This window comes from Esox lucius, chromosome 11, assembly GCF_011004845.1.
Source record: "Esox lucius isolate fEsoLuc1 chromosome 11, fEsoLuc1.pri, whole genome shotgun sequence".
NCBI lineage: Eukaryota > Metazoa > Chordata > Actinopteri > Esociformes > Esocidae > Esox > Esox lucius.
This window is the reverse complement of record NC_047579.1, coordinates 28,035,707-28,053,204: the sequence shown is the minus strand read 5'-3', so window position 1 is coordinate 28,053,204 and position 17,498 is coordinate 28,035,707. Positions and strand designations below refer to the sequence as shown.

Genomic DNA, 17,498 nt, shown 5'->3' with positions numbered 1-17,498 from the left:
TATTTAACTTTTTCTAAATTACATAGTTTACAAATTATTTTTTTACAATGGTTTTCTGCCACCCACCACCCACCACCCACTATGGTAAGTCATCGCAATTAGAAATGACATTTAAATGGTACATTGTCAAATTCCTTAATTAGATTGAATCCCACCCAAATGTGTGCAAAAACTAAAGGTGCCAAAGTTAGGGATGTTTGAAGCCTATCTGAGAGACAATTATTTGAAAGGAATCTGCCGATCAAGTGATGTTACTGGGATACTGTCATGGTTTCAGAATCCCAGATTGAAGATGTTTCTGACAGTTTCAAGTGAAACTCAAGTCTAAGCCTTTGTTCTGTAAAGGCGTAGTGAAGAACACAATTCTTATTTATCTTTTTTAGATTAAAGATTTAACACACAATACAGAAACAAACTGACACGTTGTTTATTCATGGGTGAGGACTTGGGTGGTTTGGATCAATTTCAGTTGGGCTTATTTGCTGAATTCATAGAAATGTTTTATATTTTACAAAAAAAGGTTTATTCAGTTGGGTCATGCTAAGAACATTGCAGAGAAATTCATTGTTAGAAGCTGAGAGAACCATGTCTTCTCTGCGAAACATTGTCATCTCCACATTCTAGTGACGTTGTCCGCTCCTAAATATATCATCAAATCCTCACCTAGAGTACAGAGCCGCAAATGACGACACTGACCATGGTCAAGGACATGAAGGAATACAGTCACAGCAAATTCCTTCATACAAACGTCTATGAAAAAAGCTACTACATGAACATTTGCATCAATATCTTTGTTCATTTATTTATAAGTATGTACATTTCCCTCATTCAAACATGCTAAAAGAAAAGATGCGGCGTGACAAAGGAAACAAGGGTTTCCTTCTTCAAAGTAAACTTCGGTTTTGCAAAGTATAGGAGAAGGAACTGCAGTTGTTCCAAGCCTTTTGGCAACAAAAAAAAAATCAAGACCAGAGTTATGAAGCCTGGTTTTAGATGTCTTGTCCACACTGAAAACTGTAAAGGTAATCCATACGCTGAAACATGCAGCTGTGTTATGAGTGATCAAAATGCTTGAGTCAATTTACTACGTTAGACTATTATCACAGTCCAATCGTGCTTGTAGTTGGGTATGAGCAAACAACTTTAAAATTACTTTAAATAAGTTCATAAAGAAATGCAGACTGCTAAATTAAATGTCGGAGTGTCCCTTTAAATCTAGTTTCCTGACTCTAAATAAGTCTGTGTCATATCAAACACAAACACCACATCTTACTTCATTGCTGCTGGTTTAAAACAGGTTAAAAATACACAAGTAGTAGTCCTGGGTTTAAACTGCCCCTTTTCACTCCAAAATGAACATGTAGAATTGTTCTAAAGACACCTGACTATTGTATGAACAAAACAATAAATAAGTGGACAACACACTCCTGACTGAGGGGGAAGTTCTATCAGAAAGCGGTTGAACAGGGACAATGTGGGAGGCTCTCACTGTATCCACATTCATCCGTCAGGATAGTGCACTGAGTCCAGGCAGTCCAGCTAGATTCACTTCAGTCAACAAAAAAACAAAACAAGTCCATCTTCTGAACAGACCTCGTTCTGGACATCCCATCCCCTCACATCCGTTCCTACGCTCACGTTTGGCTTTAGACCCGCAGGATCTCCAGGCAGTTGTTGTAGCCGATGGCAATCCAGTCAGGCTGGGTGGAGGCCCACTGGACGTTGTTGATCTCCCCCTCGGCCGTGTAGGCCAGGATGGGGTCCTCAATGGCCCGGGGCATCTGCTGGATGTCCCATATCAGCGCCTGGTGGTCGTCAGCTGAGGACGGAGAACAGGGCAATACGTTATGATTACGTGGACGTGAGGCAGTGAGAAGGTACTTGGGGCGGGGTCTGAGGACAGCTGGTGTCGGACCTGCTGTGCAGATATGACAGGAGGAGTGGGGAGCCCAGGCTATGCCGTTAACACAGGCCCGGTGGTTGTTGAGGCGGGCCACCGGTGTGCAGGGAACGCGCACGTCCAGAATCACCACCTGAGACGGCAAAGGAGTCAAGGTGAGATGGGGACAGAGAATGGAACATAACCCAACCAAAAGAGAAAGACATGGAATGACCTCCATGCCGTCCATTGCCATTGTGGCCAGGTAGTTGGGGTCCTGTTTGTTCCAGCAGAGGCGCAGGAGTGGGTGGTGCTGGGGGTCTTCATAGATGATGGTGCTGTGCTCCAGGTGACGGAGGTCAAACATGCGTACGGAGCCGTCGGCCCCAACAGACGCAAACATGTCCCGACCACCTCCCGCGCGGCTGAACGCAATGTCATACACCTATAAACAGAACTACAGTCATTACACTGGTAGACCCAGGGACAAAGTCATACACCTATAGACAGAACAACTGTCATTACACTGGTAGACCCAGGGACAAAGTCATACACCTATAAACAGAACTACAGTCATTACACTGGTAGACCCAGGGACAAAGTCATACACCTATAGACAGAACAACTGTCATTACACTGGTAGACCCAGGGACACAGTCATACACCTATAAACAGAACTACAGTCATTACACTGGTAGACCCAGGGACAAAGTCATACACCTATAAACAGAACAACTGTCATTACACTGGTAGACCCAGGGACACAGTCATACACCTATAGACAGAACAACTGTCATTACACTGGTAGACCCAGGGACAAAGTCATACACCTATAGACAGAACTGTCATTACACTGGTAGACCCAGGGACAAAGTCATACACCTATAGACAGAACAACAGTCATTACACTGGTAGACCCAGGGACAAAGTCATACACCTATAGACAGAACAACTGTCATTACACTGGTAGACCCAGGGACAAAGTCATACACCTATAGACAGAACAACTGTCATTACACTGGTAGACCCAGGGACAAAGTCATACACCTATAAACAGAACTACAGTCATTACACTGGTAGACCCAGGGACACAGTCATACACCTATAAACAGAACTACAGTCATTACACTGGTAGACCCAGGGACAAAGTCATACACCTATAAACAAGTGTTATGATAATTCTGAAAATAACTGAATGATGTTTATATAGTCAAATTCATGAGTCAAAGTCAAAGTTCAGCCCAATGTTTGCAGCACATTTGAGACTGACTGTATTTCCCCTGGTCTATTCATTCAGTGACGTAACCCAGCTGGGCTGGTTGTGTTGGTTTATATGGTTTGGTAATATCCAGTGCACAGACATTTACCTTTACGTTTAGAACTTTGATGGCTTATGTTTGCAAAGCATGTATTATCAGACAGTTTAATGTAAAATATACTATTTAGAACAAAGCAGGAGTAACAAGAAGTTCTGCTGGTTTTTGTTGGTTTCCTTGACAAGGAATTTGAACTAGCTATGTGAAAGTCAAAGAGTATTAGAGCGTAAACACACTGCCACAGGATTAGCGCTCCATTCCCATTAAGTTGGAGACAATACATTACAGTAATAATGACTAGGTCCAACGAGAAATGCCCAAAACAAATTTAACAGCCTGGTTGCCCCCATTTCTTTCGGGTTCTGTTCAAACATGGTTACATTTTTGACAATCACACTTGGTTTAAAATGGGCAATACAGTCAAAACATGCAAATTCATACCAGCAAACTACACTGCTCAAAAAAATGAAGGGAACACGTAACCATCTCAGTATAACACCAAGTCAGTTAAACTTGAGGGATATCAATCAGTCCAGTTAGGAAGCATAAGCAAATGTGTTTCAATGCCACCTGTTTTGGTGCAAATGAAAGTGACAACAGGTGCACTGGAGAGGGAACAGCAAGACAACCCCCATAGAGGCATCTGATGCCGCCAAGTACCACCATAGACTGTCCAGGAGCTCATTGATGCCCTGATCCAGGTCTGGGATCTTGGGCACCATCCGCCTTCTCATCAGGAGCATGCCCAGATTTTATTGGGAGTGCATACAGGCATGTGGAGGCCATACACACTACTGAGTCATACTGAGCTGCTGTGATAATTGTTTACTCAGATTTTCAGTGTGAGTTTGAATCTAGCCCTCAATCGGTTGGTGATTCTGGTTTCCATTGACAGTTGTTAGATCATTTTGTTCAATGACTTACACAATGTTCAGTAAAGATTTTGATCTTTAATATTTTTTGTTCATCGAGACCTGATGTGTGATTTAAGCGTTTTCTAAATTGTTTTGAGCAGTGTACATTCCCTAAACCGCTGCTTCCCAACCTCTTTGTCGTGTGCAATGAGCTGGGTCTTGACATGGCCTGATACAAGGTTAACCCTGCCCAGCACCTGCCCAGTCTCCAGACCCCAGATAGTGCAGGTGGTGTCAATGCTAGAGGTGCCTGGAGTGGAAAGATCAGAGCAAGGATTACATATAGGTTTGAGAAACCAGATATAATTAATCTGACAAACATTCTGTGGACACTGACGGCAAAACAACAGGTCCATCATTGGACCTGCAAACCTAACACATTGATTCCTAATACTCGGAATTTGCCGCCAATCCAGTTCCACTGTCTAAAGCCCCACCATCCCCCTCTAATCGAGCCCTGTTTGAGACCTAAGACACCAGGTGAGTTGTTAATGAGCAAGTAGCACAGAAAACCAAACAGGGTGCAGCTGTATGCACGTGGCCCCTCTTACCCAGTAAATTAGGATCCACTTCATTCCAATCAAACGAGGTGAGTGGGGCACAGAAGTCTGAGTTCTTGTTGTTATTCAGCAAGCATTCCAGACGGGTCTCCGTGTCGCTGACCTAAAGCGTGAGATTTAACAAGTCACTAGGTGACAGACACACTACCCGGAGACAAACATGAAGTAGACTACAGGCTAATCATCAAAACAGAGTTCTCTATAATTAGTTGGCCAGAGGCAATACAGGAACTGAGCATGGCAGAATGGTGGGTGACTGTCAATTTGAGACATGATAGGCTAGTGGAGCCCGCTCTGTGGCGCTCATTAGAAAATAGCTGCCTGTAGACGGCTGTAAATCTTTAGTCGTACGCGGTTTAACACGGCAGGGCACAAGTCATTGCAGTATGCGGCCTGGCCCTTGAATTTGACAGAAGCAATTGAGCCTGGGAAAGGCATGAATATTGTGAGTATGGGTATGGCTGAGGCTTAACATTTATTATTGCTCAGGACCATATGTCCTCACTTTTACTGCCTAAGTGAGTATGCAGGAGTTGATATGGCATGCTTCAAAAGCAGAAACACCTTTGGACTGGTCCAGAACTGATACACGGTCACACTGGTGGTTTAACAAACAGCACCTAGGACATATCCACATAGACATGCCTTCAGACAGGAATCATGTCCACATAGACATGCCTTCAGACAGGAATCATGTCCACATAGACATGCCTTCAGACAGGAATCATGTCCACATAGACATGCCTTCAGACAGGAATCATGTCCACATAGACATGCCTTCAGACAGGAATCATGTCCACATAGACATGCCTTCAGACAGGAATCATGTCCACATAGACATGCCTTCAGACAGGAATCATGTCCACATAGACATGCCTTCAGACAGGAATCATGTTCATTATCCAACCAAGGCTTCGACTCTCACATCTCTCTCATCAGAACAGATATGGCAAGGAGTGAAAGAATCCTGTTGAAGTTCCAAATCTTGGGTGCATGTTAGACTAATCTCCCGGATACTTTTCCGGCACCAACCACATTTATCATCTTTTAAGCAAGAAGAAGGCCCTGGATGAAGTGTTGAGGATGATGTGGCGGTATGCATACCCTCCAGATGCGCAGGTAGTCCCCACTAGTAGCAAGCAGGTCTGGGTAAACCCCCTTGCTGTCTGGGATCCACATGATCTTGGTGGTGGGGTACGGGTGGTCAAAGGTGTTCCTGCAGATGAACTCGGAGCTCTCCTCTTCCAGACCCACAATCTGCACCTGTATACAGACAGCAACGACACGAGAAACCGCATTATGTAAATACAACCCCGTTTTCCAAAAAAGGATCCTGCGAACAAAATAAATGAAAACAGAATGCAATGATGTGCAAATCATTTATACCCTGTATTTAATAGGACATTCTACAAAGACAACATATCAAATGATGAAACGAAGACATTTTGTTTCTGGAAAGATATATGCACACTTTGAATTTGATGCCAGCAACATGTGTCAAACAATTTAGGACAGAGGCAACAAAAGACTGGAAAGGTTGTGTAATGCTAACAAAACGTAACCTGGTGGAATATCACACAACGAATTAGATCAACTGGCAACAGGTCAGTAACATGATCGGGTATTAAAAGATAATTCCAGAAAGGATGGGTCTGTCAGAAGTGAGGATGGGCAGGGGTTTACCACTCTGTGAAAAACTGTATAGGCAAATACTGCAACAAGTTTGCGGTGTCATCTATGGTACATAATATCATTAAAAGATTCAGAGAATCCGGAGAAATCTCTGCATGCAAGGGGCAAGACCGAAAACCAATAATGGATGGCCGTGATCTTCAGGTCCGCAGGCAGCACTGTTTTAAAAACGGACACGATTCTGTAGAGAAAAATCACTGCATGGGCTCAGGAACACTTACGAAAACCATTGTCCATGAACACAGTACATCGCTGCATCCACAAACGCTAAAAACTCTACCATGGAAAGAAGAAACCAGATATAAACAAGATCCAGAACCGCTGCCACCTTCTCTGGGTCCAAGGTCATTTAAGATGGACTGAAGCAAAATGGAAACCTATCCGGTGGTCTGACGCCGCGCCCTCCGGACAAAAGAGGAGAGGGACCATCCGGCTTCTTATCAGCGCACAGTTTAAAAGCCAGCATACGTGATGGTATAAGGGTGCATTAGAGCACATGGCATGGGTGACTTGCACATCTGCGAAGGCACCATTAATGCTGAACAATATACACTCACCTAAAGGATTATTTGGAACACCATACTAATACTGTGTTTGACCCCCTTTCGCCTTCAGAACTGCCTTAATTCTACGTGGCATTGATTCAACAAGGTGCTGAAAGCATTCATTAGAAATGTTAGCCCATATTGATAGGATAGCATCTTGCAGTTGATGGAGATTTGCGGGATGCACATCCAGGGCACGAAGCTCCCGTTCCACCACATCCCAAAGATGCTCTATTGGGTTGAGATCTGGTGACTGTGGGGGCCATTTCAGTACAGTGAACTCATTGTCATGTTCAAGAAACCAATTTGAAATGAGTCGAGCTTTGTGACATGGTGCATTATCCTGCTGGAAGTAGCCATCAGAGGATGGGAACATGGTGGTCATAAAGGGATGGACATGGTCAGAAACAATGCTCAGGTAGGTCATGGCATTTAAACGATGCCCAATTGGCACTAAGGGGCCTAAAGTGTGCCAAGAAAACATCCCCCACACCATTACACCACCACCACCAGCCTGCACAGTGGTAACAAGGCATGATGGATCCATGTTCTCATTCTGTTTACGCCAAATTCTGACTCTACCATCTGAATGTCTCAACAGAAATCCAGACTCATCAGACCAGGCAACATTCTTCCAGTCTTCAATTGTCCAATTTTGGTGAGCTCGTGCAAACTGTAGCCTCTTTTTCCTATTTGTAGTCGAGATGAGTGGTACCCGGTGGGGTCTACTGCTGTTGTAGCCCATCCGCCTCAAGGTTGTGCTTGTTGTGGCTTCACAAATGCTTTGCGGCATACCTCGGTTGTAACGAGTGGTTATTTCAGTCAAAGTTGCTCTTCTATCAGCTTGAATCAGTCGGCCCATTCTCCTCTGAGCTCTAGCATCAACAAGGCATTTTCGCCCACAGGACTGCTGCATACTAGATGTTTTTCCCTTTTTTCCACACCATTTTTTGTAAACCCTAGAAATGGTTGTGCGTGAAAATCCCAGTAACTGAGCAGATTGTGAAATACTCAGACCGGCCGTTTGGCACCAACAACCATGCCATGCTCAAAATTGCTTAAATCACCTTTCTTTCCCATTCTGACATTCAAGTTTGGAGTTCAGGAGATTGTCTTGACCAGGACCACACCCCTAAATGCATTGAAGCAACTGCCATGTGATTGGTTGATTAGATAATCGCATTAATGAGAACTTGAACAGGTGTTCCTAATAATCCTTTAGGTGAGTGTATACAGGTTTTGGAGCAACATATGCTGCCATCCAGATTACACCTTTTTCAGGGAAGGACTTGCTTATTTCAGCAAGACAATGTCAAACCACATTCTGCACATATTACAACAGCATGGCCCTGTAGTAAAAGAGTCCGGGTGCTAAAATGGCCTGCCTGCAGTCCAGACCTGTCACCCATTAAAAACATTTGGCACATTATGAAATGAAAAATTGGACAAAGGAGACCCTGAACTTGAAATCCTATATCAAGCAAGAATGGGAAAACATTTCACTTTCAAAACTACAGCAATTGGCCTCAGTTGCCAAACATGCCCCTGTCACAACATTGTTGAAACGTGATGCCGGCATCAAATTCAAAGATGGCCATGTATTTCTCCAAAAACAATAACATTTCTCAGTTTTAACATTTAAAATATTCTTTGTACTATTTTCAATTAAATATAAGGATAAATGATTTGCACATCACTGCATTCTGGTCATTTTACACAGCATCCCAACTTTATTAGAAACAGGGTTGTTCCTAAGCAATAAGGCCAGAGGTGTGGTATAAGGCCCATTATAGTGCTTCGAATCCTGAATGCTGACTAGCTGATAGCTGTGGTTTATCACATCATATACCACAGGTGTCATCATTTTCGACCGCAATTGAATTTGGTAACTGGTTAATAATAGGAATAAGGCAGTTTTTACAAGGCAAATTATACTGGGCGCCTGTAGGAATCCAACCCACAACCCTGGATTTGCTATACCAACGGATATAAACAGGAACACAGACAGAGCAGTGTTTCTCAAATCTCACCTGGGGACCCCAAGCAGTCTCAAAGTTTTGTTGTACCTCTAAATGAGCTCACTTGAATCAAGCAGCCAAGGGGTTTCTAGTGTTTTGACCAGTGGATACAGGTGTGCACTTGCCAGGGTAAAACTAAAGCATAGACAGCTGAGAGGTAGCCATGAGGATGCATCAATACACAGGTCCTATCATACATCTTCAATTATGGAGTCTGAGTGCACAGAGCTTTTAAAAGTCGATTATAAAATGTCTGCTCATGTTTTGGTGGCTGAAATCTACTTTACGGAGTTCATTCACACAGGCGCACTAGCAATCAATTGGCACCTGGAGCCCAGAACAGGCAGTACGGCATAAAAGAACAGAGTAAGTGTCCTAGCGGTGGGCTCAAATGCAATACCGTGAGCATGAGGACATGCTGAATGTCCTCTGGATCAATATGGAAAGTTTCCAAAACGTACGGCTGGTGTCCAGGTGAGAAAGTGTTATCGGTTCTTAAGAGTTCTTTATCTACTTTGTGGTCACTGGTCACCCAAAATTGGATGAACGATTGAGAAGTCACGGTGGTCCCAACTAATACGAGAGCATTCTGGTGCACCAATGGTGCCTCACAAAAGAGCAGTTCATTTTCTTACTTACCTTATTGTTATATTCTTCCACGAAACTTCCAAGGGCCAGGCGAAAGCGTTTGTCTGGACGAACGCTCCAGTTCATTGCGTACACCGTCCATGGCGCCTCATATTTGTAGATCTCCTTTCGTTTGCCGTGGAGCGACATTGCAATAAGCTTGTTCAATTACTAAATGAGTCCTTAAATAAAACCTTTAAATATAATAACCGTTCACGTAGGATAGCATGCACCAGGCTCGTTAAAGGCTTTCCCAAATGCACATTTGAAATCTGTAGTTCAGTGCCAAAGCTGTCAAAACAAACGGCAGTACTAGCTCGCTAAGGTTAGCTATATTTGTGCTAGCCTAGCTATCGCGCTTGTAGTATTGTTGGAATACCCGAAATCCCTCTCAGTGTAGGACAATTAAGCCAACACGCATTGAAGTTAAGGTGACGGTTTAGACATTAGACGCATTAGACATGTATTCGAATAAGGTCCCTCTGCTGCTAGCTAACTAATTTGGTCCATCTCCGACTTCACCAACACCGCTGTAACCACAAAGAGCGAAGAGGGGGTAGGGCACACTCGAATCTCCTCCCAATCCCATCAAAGAAAATGTCTAGGTTGGAAACGCCGTTATTTTATACCTCAATGGGTCATTCCAAGTAGGGTAGCTATAATACAATATTAAATTGTAACATGACAGTGTATCAAATAATGTAATTGATTAAAAAGAAATCGTTAACAAAATATTTCTGATTAGATTGGGAATGAGATTGTGCTGGGGGCTCGGGGGGCGGCAACCCCATACGTCATACGTTGTGCGTGACAAGATTTCTGGGTATGATCAGAGATCCTTCACGGGGAGATTTTCTAAATTCACTAGATCCTAAACGCCCAATGGTTACGTTACCCGTAGGTTGTTAAAAGGTGACGCGCTGTATTCTTAGTCAATCCGAGTCAATCGGGCGCTAGCTCAAAAACACTAGCACATTACCAAGATTCTTGTGGAAAATAATAATACATTATTAAATATATATCACTTTGTAATATTTTATAGTTTTGGAATCTTGACATTATATTATAAGAAAATACGCAGCTTCTCGAAGCATAGCGTTTGCTTCGTAAAAGGAAATAGTTGACGATTAGTTTATCAAAGCGCGTGAACACGGTTGGTCGACAATCTCCTGGGCGTATTTTAGTTACGTTTCTCCAAAGGGATGAGTATCTCTTTATTTCTGAGATGGTCTAGCTAGTTACTCAGGCTGTCAACGGGTGAGTGTGTCCCCCCACCGCCCAGAACAGTTGAGCTAACGACGACACTGTCAGCGTTTTCCTGAGCAACGAATTTTAACACTCCAGAGGTATTACTGGTGAAGTTACATGTTTAGTTTTGTGTTACTTTGATTCAGCTAGATGATACAGCAATATGTGTTATTATAGTGAATCACTTACTTAATCATGCTGTATCGTAGTAGCAAGCTTGGTACTGTGTATATACATGGTAGCTAGCTACGTTAGCTACTAAGCTAGCTAGCTAACCAGGTTCTGTGGCAGGGATCTGACTACTAGTACTGTATTGTACATAACCAACGTTAGATGGGGGATGGTTGACAAGCTTGCTAATCAGCAAGTAATCTTTCTAAAAGGTGTTTAACGTAAACCTTAGTTAGATTGTTAACATTACATGTCCTTTGTTAACCAACAATCAAATCAGTGTTGTATTTGTAGCCAACGTTTAACGTTTAAAGCTTATTTCAGTCAATTGGAGTGTTCTATGATTTCAGATAGCTAAACCATGTCAAACTGACCAGATTGAGTCACAATAGTTTTGGCTACAGACAGCTAACGATACGCTAACTAGGTAGCTCAACTGAATTACTATAAATGGAGACTTGTCTTTTTAAGACTGTACCAAAATCGGACTAACGACCTTAGTGTAGAGAATTATATTGTGTTTATAGCTAGGTAACACGATATTAAAGCAACTACTTCAATACATATTTTTAGAATAGCGTTGACTTCTAAATAAATATAAATAACGCCAGACCACCATAGGCGTAAACCGACATATTTCTTTCATTGGAATAAAGTGGAAGTTGTATTGTAACTCACTGTAATTTAAAAGATATTTGTTGGAATAATCCCTTGGGCATCAAGTCAGGGTAAGGTTGACTAAGACATTCTGTGGTGGTGATGACATTGTGCTGGTTTGACCTTCTGTCAATTTCAAACCCACCTGGTTTGACCTGTATTTACATTTCCCCAGCTTAATTATATCTGCCCTTCCTTCTGTTCTTCTGGCCTTTCCTCTACTAGCACAGCTTCAACCATGAAGAGTGTGTACCTCTTGGCGCCCACGTTACTGCTGCTCTTGGCACTGCCGGCCTCCAGTGGACGCTACAATGATGACTTTGATGACGGGGAGGACCTGTCAGACTTTGCAGACGACAATGACTTCGCTGAGTTTGAGGATGTAAGCGAGGACGCTACGGCCGAGCCAGAGATGGCAACTCCGTCCCGTGCAGCGCCCCACGTTCAAACTGCGGAGGACGATGAGGACGAAGCCACGGTGGAGCTAGAGGAGGAGGACGGACAGGATGACGGCTTTGAGGACTCTGATACACAGGTTGGGGCTGCTGTAACCTGGCTTGCATGTGAACAGATACACCTTGGTTGGAACACTATCACATTAGCAGTTTCTTTTGACGGAACAATTTTTTTTTTATTTTGGGTCGCTTTAGGATCAAGACATGTACAGCAAGTATGATCCCGATGAGTTTGACGGCATGGAGAAGCCCAGCCCGTCCCTCAAAGACCCTCTCATCATCCACACTGTAAGTTCACTGTTAACGCTTGGCCAGAGACTGTTATGAAGCCAGTGATTCCAACGTCTTGTTTTATTTTTACTAACTGTTCTGACACCCACATTGCACAAGATCAAATAACTGTAGTGGTCCTTGTGAAAATGTCTGTCTTGTCTCCCCTTCCAGGTGCCAGCCCATCTACAGAACAGCTGGGAAAGCTACTACATGGAAATTCTGATGGTGACGGGCCTGCTGGCATATATCATGAACTACATCATCGGCAAGAACAAGAACAGCCGGCTGGCCGCGGCCTGGTTCAACTCCCATAGAGAGCTGCTGGAGAGCAACTTTGCGCTGGTGGGTGATGATGGCACCAATAAGGACGCAGTGAGCACAGGGAAGCTGAACCAGGAGAACGAGCACATCTATAACCTGTGGTGCTCCGGTCGCGTGTGCTGCGAGGGCATGCTCATCCAGCTTAAGGTGAGAGGCGTTTGCGCCCTCCGTTGTTGGATATCTAATTAAAGAAATGCTCCCACTCAGTCTTGTCAATGGTAGGTTCTAAACACCTCATGACCTTGGTTCAACAGTTGTAGCCCTTCAGAACCCAGAATGTGAACCTTTTCACCTCAGTGTTTGTTTACAGCATAAACGTGGACAAACGCCACGTATTGTCGAAACATGTTCAAAGTGTGAATGTCGGTATGAATGGTCATTCTTTGCATCCTTAGGTCTGAATATGAACTTGACAGTTGTTACATTTCTCCAGCCCTATCGCTCAGCTTTTTAACACAACTAGGTTTGGTATGATGTTTTGTTATTGTTGATACAGCTGATTTACCACTTGAATGTATTCACTTTGTGTGTTTGTGTAGGAAAGAAAGTATTTATCTGAATGAAGCATCTATCAAAGCTTCTGTCTTATTGTCTTTTTCTTTTCTGGTGTCTCCCAGTTCCTGAAGAGGCAAGACCTGCTGAATGTTCTGGCCCGGATGATGAGGCCAGTGTGTGATCAAGTGGTGGGTACCCAATATCTGCCAACATTATTAAATCAATTATGATATTGGGGTGATTCGTTAGCTTAAATTGTTGGCCCAGTGAGCGAATGCTTGATCAAATCCCCAATCTGTGTGTGTTGGAAAACACATTTTTAACACGTGCATATAATATGCAACCCCTCATACACAATGGCAGCTTTATTAGGTACACATGATGGCTCTAGCATCTCACATCTGACCCCCTGGGATTTTCACACACCACCATCTCTTGAGTTAACAAAACATGCAGTACGCTGCAGTTCTGTGGACAAAATCCCATGTTAATGGGTGGACAATGGAGAATGGTCAGACTCTTTCAATCTGAGAAAAAGGCCACATATCCCAAAACCACTCTTTATAATGAACCAAATAAACCACGAAAACCTCAGTATTGTTATCCTAACATGTGGAGATATTAAGAAACGGTTCATTATATTTCATTGTTCCTTCTATGGACAGTTGTATTAGAATAAAATATATCCCCATACAATAACGCTCAGTATTTTAAATATATAATTGTAAATTGTACACATCTTTATCAACGCTGTCAGTAAGATTGAACCATACTGTCCTGTAGGTAGAGCTTTTCTATATTTGTCTGGTGTCTAGTGATGTCCCTATCTGTTTGTTCCTTTGTAGCAAATCAAAGTTACCCTGAATGATGAGGACATGGACACATTTGTATTTGCTGTGGGAACCAGGAAGGCCATGGCCCGGATGCAGAAGGAGATGCAGGACTTGGTGAGAAACTGGCCAACATGAGGAAAAAGTCATTCGGCCAATTAGTATTATATCACAACATGACTACATACTACTGTGTAATGAAATACCTGATACATCGGTAGTGTGATGAATGAGTGCCAGACTGTGTGGCTCTACTCATTGACCCGACTCTGTATGTCCCCAGAGTGAGTTCTGCAGTGATAAGCCCAAGTCGGGGGCAAAGTATGGTCTTCCTGAGACCCTGGCCATCCTGACGGAGATGGGCGAAGTCACTGACGGCGTGATGGACAGCAAGGTATGGGGGCTAATGGTCACGATAAGTGGTGTTGTTCAACTAACTTACTGATTGGCCACACCTACCTTGTTTTTCATTCAAGGTAATCGTTGACGTCCAGTTGACGTGTCCAGTTGCAGGTGGTTAGATGAACTCCAGAAAAAGACACTTTTTTTTTTCTTCTGTGAAATGTTTCTTGCTTGTGTGTTAGTCTTGGTTATATTCTCATTGTGTGGCACGTTGTAGTCTGTTTTCTCCAGTCACAAACATGAGGTATGGACTGTTGGCCCTTTGCGGTCACATATCAGGGTTTCCAACATTAGCTGTTACCAGGCTGCAGTAAACTGTTCTGTCAGTGTTTGAAGTGTCAGTATATGGCATAAATACACTGTGCCACATGTTTTAAGAGCCCTCACGTTTGCTGTTCTTTTACTGCTCCGTGGTCTTTCAGATGGTTCATTATATAACCGGCCATGCTGACAAGATTGAGTCCATCCATTTCTCGGACCAATTTTCTGGTCCAAAAGTTATGCAAGAGTAAGTATGTTTCCTCAGCACATGAGCTATAACCCACCCAAGTTATAACCCTTCCACTGGTCGAGTCATAAAGCCAGTGTGGGGAAGTGATGTACAGCTGGTCAGTTACCTGATGCTGATTTCCAAACACGTTGTGTTTCAGGGATGGACAGCCCTTGAAGCTACCTGAGACCAAGAAGACGTTGTTTGTTTACATTTAACGGTGAGCTATTTCTGTCCACTGGAAATACTGTCCAATACTTAATGGACAGCTGACTTACCATATGTGATACATGGCCTCTGAATGATTTCCATGCGTTTTGGGATTAGTGCCTGGCATGGGCAACACGTCTCCCAAAGACATGGACTCTCTGCTTCCCTTGATGAACATGGTCATCTACAGCATCGACAAGGTCAAGAAGCTTCGCCTCAACAGGGAGGTGAGAATGGCAGGATCATTTTAGTAGGTGGTTGACTAGTATAGAGTTTGTATATTCATTTACTTAAAAAAAAAAAATACATATAAAAAAAAGAGATTCAAATCTGGAGAAAGTTCAGAAATAGGATAAAATCCTAAATGTTTTGGAAAAAGTACATTTCGTTTTTTGTTAATCTAATGTATTTACAGGGGTAGGGTGCAGAGCGAGAGATGTGTAGGCTTACTACCACTGTATTTTGATGTTTTTTTTGTATTGAATGAGAATTTATGTAGACAGGATAATTATTTGGTTATAATTAAGTTGCGCATTATCAAAGTGAATCAGTTAAAACGCACAACACTGAGCTGAAAGTCAAAGCACATAGCCTATCAGGTCTGTAACGCCACATACAAATACAGAAAAAACCTAAGTCACAGCAGAGTGTACAAACTGATTTCATTCTACGCACATCATTACATTGCTAATCGTCAGTACTGAGAGGATAAGTCTTCTCTTATCTGTCTGGAACTGTCATTGTTCCAAACAACCAGAGGCCAGTAGACAGTGTTCAGCCCAGGTCACTGAAGAAGGCCACAAACACTACGTCACCCTTATAGTCCTACTGATCAATACTTATACATACATACATACCTCTGTCTCTAATTATACATTAGGATTACGTTTTATGTATATTGTGAATACAGTCCATTCATGGGTGATCCTATAGAAAGTTCCTAACTTGGGAAGTTTAAAATGGATTTTAACATAACTTTGCAATGTTTTACATCGTCAACTATGCTCAAGGAAGCTTAGTGTGTTTGAGCAGGGTTGGATCAAAAGCCTGCGCACCCAATATCTCTTCAGACTGACTGGCATTTAACAATGTGGTGGAGTTAAGTGCTTGAAACAAAGACAGGGGATGAAGTACATCACATCAGAGAGCAGCCAAGCATTATCAAAACACCAAGTACACATTTATACAGAGGCTGCCAATTGTTGGTCATAGAAACAAATAAAAAATTCATGAAATTAGTCCAAATACCTTTGTACACTGTCAAAGTGGCCTATTTGTTTATTTCCTCCAAGTTTTTCTTTTACCAATAACTACATCTCTCTACCCCCACGTCCATCCCTCAGGGGAAACTGAAGGCTGATAAGAACCGTGCCCGCGTGGAAGAGAACTTCCTGAAGCAGACACACGCTCAGCGCCAGGAGGCGGCTCAGACCCGGCGGGAGGAGAAAAAAAGGGCTGAGAAAGAGAGGATCATGAGCGAGGAGGATCCTGAGCGACAGCGGCGCCTGGAGGTCACCCCCACCCTTCCCCAGAGCAATTACACAACAGAGCCCTAAACACTGTTCATATTGGCCTTCTCTTCACCTCGTTCTCTAACGGTCTCTACAATCTGCCCCTTTCTTTCAGGAGGCTGCCCAACGCCGTGATCAGAAGAAGATTGAGAAAAGCAGATGAAGATGAAGCAGATCAAAGTAAAAGCCATGTAAGGACGGCTGAAGGGATTCAAGCACACAGCTCAGACGGTCTCCACTGCTTCCATCTCTCACTTCAGCGACCAGTTCTGGCTCACAAGCTAACACAGACATTCCCTTTCCATGGACGTGTCAAGCTTAGCTGTTCTCTGTTCTCATGGAAACGCAATTTCCAATCAGAGTGGGGGGTCTCTTTGGCTGTGAGTGAGCTGCTAGTAACGAGCAAAAGGGACAGAGGAGTTTTCCATATCAAGTCCGTCGCCATGATGACCCGTGTCTTTTTTTTTTTAGTTTGTTTAGACTGTTTCTTCTGCCTAGATCTTCATTGCTTATTTCAAAGCAAGTCGGCTCAATGAGCTTTTTAATTGAATCTACAGGGATTGGGGATGCACCTCTCAGTGGGAATAAAAATGCTTATTTTAAAAGGAATGTTTTCATGAGCTGTTAATGTAACACTGATGCTGCGAAACTAGATGCAAAGTGTCAAATTTTTATTTATCTAAGTGACCGAGTCCTTACAAGGTATGTCTGTCTCTGGTGAATTTTTGAGCAAACATAATAAAATGCACTGGAAGCTACAGAACAATCTAGTTTTCTTCTTCAGTAGAATTGTGTAAGTAGTTGTAAATAGACAAATGGGACAGTGCGACTAGTTCAAAATTTGACCTTAAGTTGGAGTCAGCAGTCTGGGGTTGTTGAAGGAG

At 43.0% G+C, this 17,498-nt stretch overlaps 2 protein-coding genes across 2 annotated transcripts; one reads left to right on the top strand and one right to left on the bottom strand.

Moving 5' to 3' along the window:
- Positions 1-411: 411 nt before the first annotated feature.
- dcaf7 (ddb1 and cul4 associated factor 7) lies at positions 412-10,331 on the bottom strand. The gene is made up of 7 exons (XM_010874167.4): positions 9,564-10,331; positions 5,774-5,932; positions 4,661-4,772; positions 4,241-4,359; positions 2,115-2,324; positions 1,916-2,033; positions 412-1,819 (listed from the first exon to the last, which is right to left on the bottom strand). The coding sequence occupies exons 1-7, from the start codon at positions 9,699-9,701 to the stop codon at positions 1,647-1,649; spliced, it is 1,029 nt and encodes a 342-aa protein (XP_010872469.1). The 5' UTR covers positions 9,702-10,331; the 3' UTR covers positions 412-1,646.
- On the top strand, positions 9,307-17,372 carry ccdc47 (coiled-coil domain containing 47). Its single transcript, XM_010874169.3, is given in 14 exon segments — positions 9,307-9,398; positions 11,853-12,162; positions 12,278-12,370; positions 12,527-12,823; positions 13,294-13,359; positions 14,017-14,118; positions 14,285-14,395; positions 14,826-14,911; positions 15,054-15,096; positions 15,098-15,113; positions 15,221-15,330; positions 16,447-16,614; positions 16,730-16,763; positions 16,766-17,372. Coding segments are annotated over 14 exon segments (1,563 nt in total). The 5' UTR covers positions 9,307-9,315; the 3' UTR covers positions 16,810-17,372.
- Positions 17,373-17,498: the final 126 nt, after the last annotated feature.